This window comes from Nuphar pumila, chromosome 17 (assembly GCF_984573655.1).
Source record: "Nuphar pumila chromosome 17, dmNupPumi1.hap1.1, whole genome shotgun sequence".
Classification (NCBI taxonomy): domain Eukaryota; kingdom Viridiplantae; phylum Streptophyta; class Magnoliopsida; order Nymphaeales; family Nymphaeaceae; genus Nuphar; species Nuphar pumila.
This window is the reverse complement of record NC_143265.1, coordinates 9,233,634-9,247,244: the sequence shown is the minus strand read 5'-3', so window position 1 is coordinate 9,247,244 and position 13,611 is coordinate 9,233,634. Positions and strand designations below refer to the sequence as shown.

The 13,611-nt window shown below is 37.5% G+C and overlaps 1 protein-coding gene across 1 annotated transcript; it reads left to right on the top strand.

Moving 5' to 3' along the window:
- Window positions 1-1,760: 1,760 nt before the first annotated feature.
- LOC149811578 (U3 containing 90S pre-ribosomal complex subunit) lies at window positions 1,761-13,152 on the top strand. The gene is made up of 6 exons (XM_089993735.1): window positions 1,761-2,140; window positions 3,767-3,962; window positions 4,712-4,784; window positions 5,478-5,527; window positions 12,718-12,831; window positions 12,925-13,152. Exons 1-6 carry the CDS (start codon window positions 1,813-1,815, stop codon window positions 13,001-13,003), a joined length of 840 nt encoding a protein of 279 aa, XP_089849861.1. The 5' UTR covers window positions 1,761-1,812; the 3' UTR covers window positions 13,004-13,152.
- The last annotated feature ends 459 nt before the right edge of the window (window positions 13,153-13,611 follow it).

Below are 13,611 nucleotides of genomic sequence, written 5' to 3'. Positions count from 1 at the left end.
TTGTGGCATTTTCTTGTTGGAGGCTATACTTAGGGCTCGTGTAGGTAGTAGGGGTGTCAATGGGTCGGGTTTGGTTCGGACCCAGGTGAAACCATACTTGAACCAGATTTTCAGGTACGGTACTATAAGAAAAACCATGCCAGGACCCGATAAGAACTACATGAACCAAACCCAGTAAAATCATATTTTTTTATCATTTTTATATTGAAAATTTGCTGGTCTTAATCGAAACTCAGGTTGGATATAGATATGGTATAAAATTTCACAAACTATACACGGATCCATGCATTAATTGGATATTCGGGTCCAGACCCGGGTCTTAATCAGGCCTTCTTATTTATCACCATACCTGGACCCTATAAGGTTTGGTTCGGGTTGGGTCCGAATAAATCAGGCCCGTTGACACCCGTATGTATAGGACAGTTTTTAACTGGTTTTCATATAAAAATTATATTTTTAGGCTAGCATGTGTTTCCCACCATGGATGAAACAAACACCCAAAATAAAGAGGGAGAAGTCACACACTGGCAGGTGTGAACCACAGCGTAGACTATGTTTCACACCTTCCTCCATCGGAGAGGTGTTTGGTAGTTCATACAATGACAGCATTTTTCAGGACACGTCTTTCATCCCAAAGGTGCGTCCCTCCCCACATGGTCTCATGGCCTGTTTGTTGAAGATGGCATACATTTCGTATGAAAACACAACCCTTTGAAATACTCACCGTCAACATGACTTTCATAAGAAACACCTTTCTCAAGGGCATGTTTGGAAGCAAGAAAAATTCTCACAGTAAAAAAAACTTTGTCTGAAAAGTTTTGATATGATAAAATTTCTAAATGAAAATTTTTCACTTGTTTGCGTAGCATACGAAAAATGAAATTAAAAATGTCAAAAAATGATAGAAGGAGTCGATCAACCCCTTTCTCAGATAGAGGGTTGTGGGTGAATGGTTGCTTTAATCAAAAAGAATTTTTAATAGAAAAAATTTCTTTACCCGGACAAGGTGAAAGGAATTTTTCTTTCAAAAATCACTTTTTAGAAAAACTTTATTTTCAAAAAAATTCTCTCATTTGGAATGATAGGAAAAGTTATCATTTTTTCTTTCCTACTTGTGTTTTTTCTTACCATTTTTTCACTTTCAAACATGCCCAAAGAAGGAAAGGTGGGAAATTTGTGGGGCCCACACCTGCCTGGACAAATGGCGTGCTCCATGGATGTTTGTTTCTTACATGATGAGAAAAACTGGCACATACACCGCCAGCATAATCGATTCCTCTTTCTGATCCGAATTTGGATCCAAATTTAGTCGGAACCAATCATTATACCGCTCTTATCCATTCCATTTTTATCCTTACCTTGGTTAAAACCAGGGGTGTCAACAGGTTGGGTTTCGTTGGGACCTATGTTAGACCAAACCTAAACATGATTGGAGATGGTAGTACCGGGTCCAAACCCGAGTCCAATCAGACTTACCATAAAAGAAACTCGGATTTCATAAGGATTAAATGAACCAGACCTTGACCATACCCGATAAAATAATATATATTTTTTTACATTAAAAAATTATTAATCTTAGTCGGAACTGGTATGAAATTTCACAAACCATATGAACCCTTTGAGTCTGACCCGGATTCTAATCGAACGTCTTCCTTTATCACCATTCACCAAACCCTAACCCTATAAAGTTTGGTACGGGTCGAGTCCGGGCCAAATTCGACCTATTGAAGCTCCTAGTTAAAAGCATCAAGCAGTAGCCCTAGAAGAGGACCGCCCAAAGCAGCGGAGCATTGCGTTTGAAAAGTGGTGGGGATGGCCAGAGAAGGTGGAAGGGCACCTCGAGGCCTCGAACGCAAGGGAAGTAAGGCCCTCCCTCCCAAACCCCGTCCCTTCAAAACCACCAAACCTATCCCCATCTCTACCATCACCACCACCACCAAGAAGAGAAGAAAACCACTCGAGAAAGAGGAGGAGGTGGAGCACAAGAAGAAACCCTCCAAGACGCTCGATATCGGGAAAGGAAGCGTGCCTCCTCCCGCCGCGAATGCGTCTCCTTCTCAACAGCTGCACTACTTCTTCGATCGGCTCCGATCTTCTCTTGGAGTCACGCTATCTTCCCTCGAATTGGAAGGAATTTCGGGTACACATGATTTTTTTTTTTGCGATTTATGTTTTTTTTTTAATATTGCGGGATGGAAGAAGGAATAAGGAAAAATGAAGGATATCACTTGTGGCCTCTTGGTTTCTCCCCAACGATTTTGTTATAATGGATAGTTTGTTTGTTGCTCACTATGATGATTTCTCTCTTTTTTTTCATATTTATTGGATTGGTGGGCTTTCTATATGAATATGGGTTGCAAAAGTTTCTCATTTTCTCAGTTGCCCAACTGAAGCATTCTGCTGAATTGGACCGCTTTTGAGCATTAAGAGGCTTCTGCTTTTAGTTACATAAGAGATGATCTCGTTATCGTGCATTGAGCAAGCTCAATTCGTATTCAAATTTATGGCGTGATAATGAAGTAGAGTAAACACTGTAGATTGTATCCATATTGACCAAAAATTGTAGGCGCCACGTTGCTTTGGGCTCAACAACTTACAACTCCAGACACGTGAGAAACAGAATTCTGGATTTTTTTGATGTGCCAAGTCTCAATTTTTTGGAATTATGAGTTCTCGGTGCTTCTGGATGCATGCTATTGTTGCTATACAATCCTGTTAGCTAAGCCAATCTCACACCCGGATTTGGACAAGGTTTTGAAGTGGACACTGGCTGGATGTGCTGTAGCTGACATGCGACAATGCTAATGGTATGCCACATGCCTCATATTGGTAGGATGCTGAATTGTGTGAAGCAGGTCTAATAGGGGCCGCCACAGCAGCAGCATCTGCAGCAATGGCGGTAGCAATACTAGTGTTGGTGGCCATGGTGGTGGTGGTAGTAGTAGTTGTCGATTGGAAGGAAATGTACTTTATCCAAAAAGGGCCCATTTCGTCCATGAGTTGGTGATTTACTTTGTTTACTTATTTTTATGGTTGAATGTGGTTTCACCAAATCGTAACTCTTTACTCCTTAGCAGTCTCAGAGGGAATTATCTTCTTTGTGATCGGTTCTCCATGGTTGAAACCACCCAGAGTTTAATGCTGCCAATTGATGCAAGTTCAACAATCCACGGTTTCTTGACACTTGAAATCACCCTTCATGTTTCTTTAGACCTTTTCCATAACCACAATCATATTTTTCAACATTATTTGGGGTTACTTGGGGAAATGCAATTCATCAAAAGAAAAGAGGGGAAAACTGTCATAAACTCATATTAAGTGATCTATGTCACATAAGTGCAGGTGTGAAGGGTGCAACACGACAGTTTTAAAAAACTTGGGTGTGGTGCACACACACACACAGATATATATATATATATATATATATATATATATATATATATATATATATATATATATATATATATATATATATATATATATATATATATATATATAACTGGACTTGGTTTTGACTACACCTGACATTGCAGAAGCCATGTCTAAATGTCACACCCATACAGATGTGGGTGCTACACGTGTCCGTTGGCCTTTTAGAAGTGTCCATGTTACATAGTAAGTGATAAGGATGATTTTATGTTGTATGGAGTGATTTGGTCATCTTTTAGGTCAAAATGTTACAAGCATAAGCATTTCTGAGTCTGCGGATGTGTCATTGTCAGGTTCAAGTGTCATGTGCATTTATAACATGCTCTTTGCATTTCAGATTCAAATGTTGTGGAGCTTTCCCAAAGTTTGGTTAAAGATGTTGGAAACTTTAGCAAGCATATAAAGTCTATTTTTAGTGTTTCATGGAAAGAAACACTTTGTGAAGGCCAGCTTGTAGAAGGAAAGGTTGATCCAGGTTGCCCCGCTGTAATTATTATATGTGCATCTGCTTTAAGGTCCTTGGAATTGCTGAGGTATTTCTTTGTTCTTCCTGCATCTTCATATCATTTTAGGAACTTTGTGAACTGAAACATGAGACTACTGGAGAAGTACATGAAAAGAATATAGAAATGGTTATGTAGAAAACAAATCATATTGATGGATGTGTGTTTGTGTGTGGGATATCTTCACAAAAGTGTATCCAACATTTCCTTTTTTTTTGTTTGGCTGGTAATTGTGAACTGGGTGTTTCCTTTAGTTTTATATATTTTGCTTCCATGTGTAAGTTTTTGAAAAAAGCTACATATGTAATTAGTTCTCTATTATACTTTTAGTGGGTGTCCATTCCTGAGCATACAATGCAAGCTTTTATAAGAAGATGCAGATGTAATATAATCTTCATTAGTATTAATTCATCATCTTTCATGTACAAGTCCCCTGTTGCTCTGTTTTTGTTTTCTTGCTTTTGCTAATCTTGTTGCTCTGTTTCTGGTTATTAAGTGCTAGCAAAGTTGGACTCTGCTATTCAGAATATGATGAATGAGTGGTGCTTTCTGATGCTTCAGATTCTCTGTAGTTTAAATGTGTACTTGTTGTAGCTTAGTCATTCTCAGAACTATTTGATGTAATATGTTCAAAGCCATTAGAGATGATCGGAACTAGGATATTTTTCCCTTTTCTTTTTCACCCTTATTTTATAACTTGGATGCCTGATAAGCCTGAAGTTACATGTGTATCACTGTATTATTTTTTATTGAGTTTGCTATTCTGTGGTCTTTCTCAGGGGTTTGCAATCTTTGACAACAGAATGCCGTGCAGTGAAGCTGTTTTCAAAGCATATAAAAGTAGAGGACCAGGTGTATATATAATTTTTTTATCTCATGGCTTAGAACGCGATTTTTGTCCTTGTGTTTTGAGCTGGTTGCTAATGTTGATTTATTTTGAACTAATGGGTGGTCGGGTAAGGTGTCTCCCGAAATTAAAGGACTTCTCAAAATATATTTAGCATGGCATCTATGCATGTTTAACTCATCCATGCCACTTTATGGTATGCATACCTTCACTTATCTGTACCAAATTTATCGTATGCATACCTTTATTAGGGGTTTATACATGCATACGTGTTTGTGTGTAGGAAGTCATTACTGTTTGATTTTCTGATTGTGAAATTGAAGACACACTTTCTTTAGTGTGCTTTTATTACAAGTTTACAACTATGCATCTTACAAGAGACTTTCATGTCTTTGCTTATTATGTATAAGTTGAATTTATGGGAATGAGAAACTCTGTGGACCCTTTGTTTTTAATAAGCCTAAGTTAATGGTCTATTCTTTCATTTGATTATATCTCGAAGTAGGGGTGGGCAAGGGTTTGAGCTGGGCCACAGGTGTTCGGAGGTCCACCTACCCATTGCCCAATGGCCAGTCCATGGGCCAGGCTATCTGACCCGTGAACAGAAGCCGGTACCCAGCCCTATCCCAAAGTGGATTCTTGTTGTCTCCTTGGCGAAATATCATTGCATTTAAATATCCTATTTTGGGCTACTGTAGGTTTTCTTGCTCAAGAGTCGAGTAAACATTGCAAGTGGCACCCCAAGCAGGTAATTCAAAGAAAATTTCCTTGTTTGTGTTTTTAAAGATAGGGAACTGTGATTCAAGAATCTGAGCTGTCACCTATGATATCTTTTGTTACATTTCCTTCTAATTTTGTTTCTATTAATTTAATCTCTGTGAATCTATTGCAATATTTTTCTAACGTGTCTTTGGTAGTTTTTTTATTCTTTTCTCTTTTTTTTAATGGAAGGACATATGTGGTTCTTACATCGACACTGCCTGCATGTTGACTGGTTTTGAATTCTGGCAATCCATCTGATAGTGATGATTTATAATATGCTGTCTAGCTCAATTGTCCGTTATGCTGGCTAAGGCATGTTGGTTGGCATTGCAAATTCCATTGGTCATATTGTTGTACTTTTTTATTTGTTTCTTGTATTATCACTACATTTTATGGTTTTCAGTCCAGATAGTACCCTTTAACATTTCAATCGAGGCTAAAACCTTGAAAAGGGAACTCTTTCTTGACAGATTCTTGGCATGCAAACAAGTTGATACTAGATTGTGTTGACCCAAAATTGTGTGATCCTATTGCTTGTGGATTTATACAGGAGTAACCTTGCTTATCTGTTCAAGCTGTCAAACCTTGAAATTTTATCACATCTTTGAGAGAGTTTTATATGTTCAAGCTGGCAGGTTAGCCTTACAATCGTGAAAAAAATGTTTTGAATGGCATTTTATGGGACATCTTTGAAATATTTTGGGAAATCCAAGTGACAATCAATCAATCAAAGAAATTCAAGATGGGTAAAATTAAGAGATTCAATTGAGAGTTTTATTGTGAAATTGCTAAAGATCCAACCATCTTGACCATATTGGAACTTCTATTGTCTACCAAAATATCACGTCCTTGGTCACCAGGGTTGAAACTTGAAACTGAGCTGTCATTGCATGCACATGCACGCAAGCCTAGCACTCTCCCTAGCAGAGAGGTGAAAGAAAATATGTATGTACGGTTAAACTGCCAGAAGCTAAACTGAAGGTGGTGTAATTTGAATGCTTTCTTTATGCATGCGGCATGAGCACTAATTTTTGATCCGCTGTCAAGCTACGGGACATGCATATAATGTGAAAATATCTCAAAAAATGAGATAAAGAGTGCGATGAGCACAACACCACCAATGTGCACAAAAGCACAAGAACACTTAGAACAAATGTACACAAAGGTACAATAAAGAAACTCAAATGCACAAAGGCATACAAAATATAAAGAATTTTATTGAGAGGCTTGGAGAACAAAAGCTCCAAGAAGTGAAGTTTACAAAGGGGGAACTCCCCTATTTATAAGAGGGAAAAGGAGCCTTGGAGGGGCTCCACTAGCTGTTGGAGCCCCTCCAACGGTTAGAATTCTAACCGTTGGAGAGGCTCAACAGCTAGTGTTGAGCCCTCCAAGGTTGACTTTGAGTCAACAAAGAAATAAAGAAGAAAAAAGACAAAAAAGGGAAAAGGAAAAAAGAAAAGAAGAAAAGTAAAAAAAAGGAAAAAGAATTACAGCATATTCATAATTATGAATATGCGCAAAATGGAGAGAAATGACTAAAATACCCTTTCGGGTTTTACAGAAAAAAGAAAACATATATATTTACATATATATATATATATAGATAGATACATATACATATATATGTGATGTATATATGTATATGTATCTCTCTTTATATATATATGTAAATATTTACATAAAGAGAGATACATTTTAACACCCTCACTCAAACTTAGGGCACAATGACCGAAAGTTTGCTAAGGAGAAAGTTGAATCTTGGGGAGCAAAGCGCCTTGGTGAAGAAATCTGCCAACTGATATTCTGACGTCACATAAGGAAGATCGATGACTTTTTGTAGATATGCCTCACGGACATAATGACAGTCCATCTCAATATGCTTTGTCCGCTCATGAAACGTGTGGTTCTTGGCAATATAGATTGCACTCTTATTATCACAACATAACTTTGTGGGTTCTTGAATTGGAATCCCCATGTCTTGCAGCAACTGATGAATCCAGACAATCTCCATAGTTGTAGATGCCATGGCTCGATATTCTGCTTCGGTGGATGATAGAGACACCTTCTGTTGCTTCTTACATCTCCATGAGATCAGGGATTCACCTAAAAAAATACAAAAGCCTGTAGTGGAGTAACGGTTATTTGGGTCACCTCCCCAATCAGAGTCAGTATATGCAATTAAATTCAACTCAGAAGAAGAGGAAAGAAAAACTCCCTTGTTTAAAGTTCCCTTTAAGTATCTGACAACTCGGAGAACGGCACTCATATGAACGGATGTAGGAGCATGCTGAAATTGGCTTGCAGTATGCACAGCATGAGAGATGTCCGGCCTTGTGATGCTAAGATACATTAGAGATCCCACAAGTTGCCGGTAGGGAGTAGGATCCTCCAAAGGTTTCCCATCATCGATCTTCATTTTTGATCCCACAATTTCAGGGGTCTCACAGATTTTATCATCAGTAATACCTGATCTGTCAAGAATCTCACATGCAAGTTTAGTTTGAGACAAAAAATAGCCTCTATGAGAGTAGGCTACCTCAATACCAAGAAAGTAAGTCAGATACCCCAGGTCTGACATTTCAAACCTTTCTTTTAAAGTGGTTTTAATGTTTCTGATGCCTTTTATGTCACTACCTGTTATCAACATATCATCAACATATAACAGTAAAATCACAATTCCTGCATCAGACTTTTTGACAAACAGAGCAGTGTCAGTGTAGCATGAGGAAAAACCATTTTGAACCATTACATCATTAAATCGATCATACCAAGCCTTAGGGGCTTGTTTTAAACCATAAAGCGCTTTTTGCAAACGAAGGACTTTCCCCTTTGGTATGTTCATACCAGGAGGAGCATCCATGTAGACTTCTTCATTAAGGTCCCCATTTAGAAATGCATTTTTAACATCCATTTGGTAAATATTCCATTTTTTAATAGATGCAATGGTGATCAAACACCTTACAGTAACCATTCGTGCAACAGGAGCAAAGGTTTCTTCGTAATCGATGTTGTATTCTTGACTATATCCTTTTGCGACAAGACGGGCTTTATATCTTTCAAGAGTGCCATCACTCTTGGTTTTGACTTTAAAAACCCATCTACATCCTATTGTTTTCTTTCCTTCTGGAAGACATTGAAAAACCCACGTTTTGGCTTTGTTGAGGGCTCTAAGTTCGTTGTCCATGGCATTCCTCCATTCAATCATTTCCGTAGCTTCTTTAAAATTTCTAGGTTCTTGGTATGAGTGAATGGCACTAAGACATGCCCTATGTTTTGGAGAAAAAGACTCATAGGATATAAATCTAGAAGGATTTCTCCTAGATCTTTCAGTTCTTCGAGAGTTGTTGGAAGATTCACTAAGATCACTATATTTCTCTATTGCACTTCTGAAAGTGCTTTTATCTCTATGAGTATAGGTAATTGGTTCATTTATCATTTCTTCTTCATCATGAATGGTTTGAGGAATACATTCACTTATATCTTCATTCTCTTTTAATTCATCATCGCTAAAATCTTCATTTCTAGATAATAGTTCAAACAAAAAAGAATAATCAGCATTATCTTCATGAGTTTTGTGTTCTTCAAAACCACTTATGTTTTCTAAAAAGGTTACATTTCTTGAAACATATAGTTTATCATTTTTAATATCATAACACCTAAAACCTTTTTGAGTTTCCGAATATCCTAAAAAAGCACAAGGAATAGCTTTGGGAGATAATTTATCATTCTTATCGGTGAAAACAAAACATTTACAACCAAAAATTCTTAACCTATTGTAGTCGGATTCTTTTTTATACAAGATTTCATATGAAGATATTTGGTTCAAGTTTTTGGATGGAAGTCGGTTGATGAGATAAACCGATGCAAGAGCCGCTTCGGCCCAAAATCTTTTTGGAATTTTTTGAGAAATTAACAAAGTTCTTGTAGTTTCAATTATGTGTCTATGTTTTCGTTCGGCCAACCCATTTTGTTGGGGAGTTTTGGGACAAGACCTTTGATGAACAATCCCATTATTTTCAATATAACTTTTGAAATCATTTGAGAGATATTCTCCCCCGGAGTCGGTTCTAAAAATTTGTAATTTACTATTGAATTGATTTTGTATTAACATGTGAAAGATCTTGAAAGTAGAGAAAACCTCATGTTTATGTTTGAGGAAGTATATCCAACTATACCTTGAAAAATCATCCACATAAATAACATAATATGAAAAACCTCCCTTAGACACAACGGGTGCCGGTCCCCATACATCCGAATGCACAATTTCGAAAGGTTTGGTTGAAAACATAGTTCTTTGTCCAAAAGGTAAGCTTCTCATTTTACCAAGAATGCAATCATTACAATTGAAATTGTCTTTACATAAGGTTTTAGCAAAATGTAAATATGAAAGCTTGACAATATTTGGATGCCCAAGGCGTTTATGCCAAACATTTATATCCTTATGTTGGGCAACATTACAAAAAGAGGTTTTTGGAATTTGAAGAAATTCCATGAGATAAAGATCTCCCTTCCTAGAGCCTTCCCCAATCAACTTCCCGGACCGGCGATCCTGTATCCAACATTTATTTGATGAGAATTTGATATCACACCCATGATCCGATAGTTGAGAGACGGAAAGCAAATTTAAATTTAGTTTTGGTATAAATCTAACTTTTGGAATAAAAAAACCTTGTCTTTCAAAATCACCAATTCCTTTTATTTCAAGAGAAGCCCCATCCGCGGTGGAGACAAAAGAGGGTGACAAATTTTTTGAGTATTTAGAAAGTGACAAAACATTTGGAGTCATATGAAAGGATGCACCCGAGTCTAAGAGCCAAAGAGTCTTACCGGGAGGAGAGAAGGTGGTCATGGCGGCTCCGGAAACGGATCCCTTGAGGAGTGGTTGAAGAGCTTCCATGATTTGATTGAGAGCCAAAGTAGCATGATTGGAAGTAGAAGGACCTTCCTCCTTGGTTGATTGGAAAGTAGTAGACATAGCCACCATCTTCTTCCATTTAGGGCATACCGGTTTAATGTGACCCGGTTCTTTGCAAAAATGGCATATGATCTTACTATAATCTCTTCTTCCATAATGCCCACCATTTTCTCTTCCTCGATTTTTGTTAAAATGAGGGGGTTTGTAGGTTTTAACATTATTCCCCGGTCTTGAGACGGCATAAGCACCCTCATCCTCATCTTTAGAGGGAACGGCCAACACACTTAAATTGGTTTTATTCATTCCCAATCTAGTTTCTTCTCCACTTAATTTGGTAAGCACATCTTCCAAAGGAGGGGAAGAGAAAAAAGATAAGAGAGAGGATCTAGTTTGTTCAAACTCGGGTCTAAGCCCATTTAAAAAGTTAAAGAAATGATCCTCTTCTAGTTGTTTGGCCCTCAATTCAATAGCCTCACCGCTCCATTTAGGTTCTTGGAGAGCAAGCTCATCCCAAATAGTGGATAACTCGGCGAAATACTCTCTAACGGACATTTCTCCTTGTTGAAGGGTTAAGGCCTTCTTTTGGAGATAGTACTTATGGGACAAATCTCTTGAAGTATACATTTTTTCAAGATATTCTCATACTTGACATGCCTTTTTGAACTTAAGAATATTGGCATTAATTTTGGTCTCAACCGAAGAGAAGAACCATGAGAGAATTTTGTAGTTTTTCATTTCCCATTCTTCATGCTTCTTATTGTAATCTTCAAAAGCCTTTTCTCTTTCTTCTCCCTCAAGAACCTTGATCTCCCCCTTTGTCAAGAGTAGTAATTTTTGGTACGGGTTCGGGAATAGTTCCTTGAACATATTCCCAAAGTCCCTTTCCTTTTATATGGGCCTCCATATTCCCGGCCCATACATGATAATTCGTTCCATTCAATTTGAAGCCAAGAGAGAAGTGTGAATCCTTTTCGCCCATTAGAGAGGATACAAAGAGGAATAAATGCGTACCACAAAGCGAAATGAGTCCCTTCTTGATGTAGGAAGCTTGCAAAATATAGAATGAAGAGCCGAGTCTTCACTTCCACCACCACAACTCAATGGCACGCTTTACGAGGTATTCCAACGAAGAGAAATAAGAGCACGATCTTCTTTTCCTTTAAACCTGGCTTTGATACCATGTGAAAATATCTCAAAAAATGAGATAAAGAGTGCGATGAGCACAACACCACCAATGTGCACAAAAGCACAAGAACACTTAGAACAAATGTACACAAAGGTACAATAAAGAAACTCAAATGCACAAAGGCATACAAAATATAAAGAATTTTATTGAGAGGCTTGGAGAACAAAAGCTCCAAGAAGTGAAGTTTACAAAGGGGGAACTCCCCTATTTATAAGAGGGAAAAGGAGCCTTGGAGGGGCTCCACTAGCTGTTGGAGCCCCTCCAACGGTTAGAATTCTAACCGTTGGAGAGGCTCAACAGCTAGTGTTGAGCCCTCCAAGGTTGACTTTGAGTCAACAAAGAAATAAAGAAGAAAAAAGACAAAAAAGGGAAAGGAAAAAAGAAAAGAAGAAAAGTAAAAAAAAGGAAAAAGAATTACAGCATATTCATAATTATGAATATGCGCAAAATGGAGAGAAATGACTAAAATACCCTTTCGGGTTTTACAGAAAAAAGAAAACATATATATTTACATATATATATATATAGATAGATACATATACATATATACGTGATGTATATATGTATATGTATCTCTCTTTATATATATATGTAAATATTTACATGAAGAGAGATACATTTTAACATATAATATATCGGATGGATCTGTTTTCTCTTTGAACCACTGGCAGTATGAGAGTGTCTATGCCATGCAAAGAAAAAATAATTATATAATGAATGCAATATTATGGTATTAACAAGTATCACAAGGGAGTTCATGATTTCATGTGTAAATCATGTCCCTGAGTAAGATCACAGACAATGTTACTTTTTAGTCTTTAAAAGTTTGGTTTCACAGAGGTAGCTTAACTCTTGCTACTATGCATTCTGGTGGAGTTTAGGTTAACGGGTGACAATAACTTTGCCTGACTTGCAGTTCTATTGTGTGCTATGCCTAGTGCCTACATATGATAATATTGGTTGCCCTTTAAAAGCTGCGTGATATACTACTATAATTAGATCATAAACTGGAAGTTTTTCCATTTCATATTATTCTTCTTTCTCGGCCTCTTATTTTTCTGCTGTGATTTTCCAGAATCAAGAAGTTAATTGACATGGATGCATTAGGGCTTTCGCGCTTATCAGTGATTGTGCTTGACATGCACCTTGATGCTAAGGGCTATTCACTATTGACTCTTCCTCAAGTCAGGTTTAAAGTTTTGCTAGCCATCTACAGGCAATTATCTGCATGCTTAAATTTTCATTATTTGTCGGCCTTATTTTTTGTTTTGTAATTTTACAGTTTGGAGTTTTGGGACTTGTATAAGACCCACTTTCATCAACGCTTACAAGGTGGCAATTTACAATTTTGTTTCTACTAATGGATCTGTTGAAAGTGCAATCTTGTACACACAAATTTTGTGATATGAAGTGATAAAGCTAAGTTGAATGCCATGATGTTGTTTAGGAATCAATTTATAACCCTGTAAATCTTGTTTATTTTTCTGATATGCAATTGTTATTTGGCTGAGAGAGAGCTGTTTCTTGTAATGGTAAACTCTCACTCTGCTTCTCATTTGTTATTTTTGCTTACAAAGTTTACGACCAACCTCAATTCATGAACCCCAACGTCCCTATCGTTGTTTATTTCTGAAAGGAAAGCTGGGGTTAGTCTGCCCCCTACAAGTTATACAACGATATCGTTGGGATTTGAACTTGCAACGTCCCAACACAAGGTGACTTACACTAGCTGCTCCTACCAGACAAGTGGAACCCCCGTTGGTCCCTATTGTTTGTTTATTTGTATGTGCACTTTCTTTAGGTTCTGTTTGTTTCATATCCATGGAAGGGAAGGGAAAAGGATGGGAATGAGCACAGAATAAACCACACCCGGCAAACCACACCCGTTATAAAGACCTGGTCGCATTGGCTCAGGTTGCCATACCTTTTTTTTTTGTTTTTGAAAGGCAAGTTGGGGTTAGGCGGACCC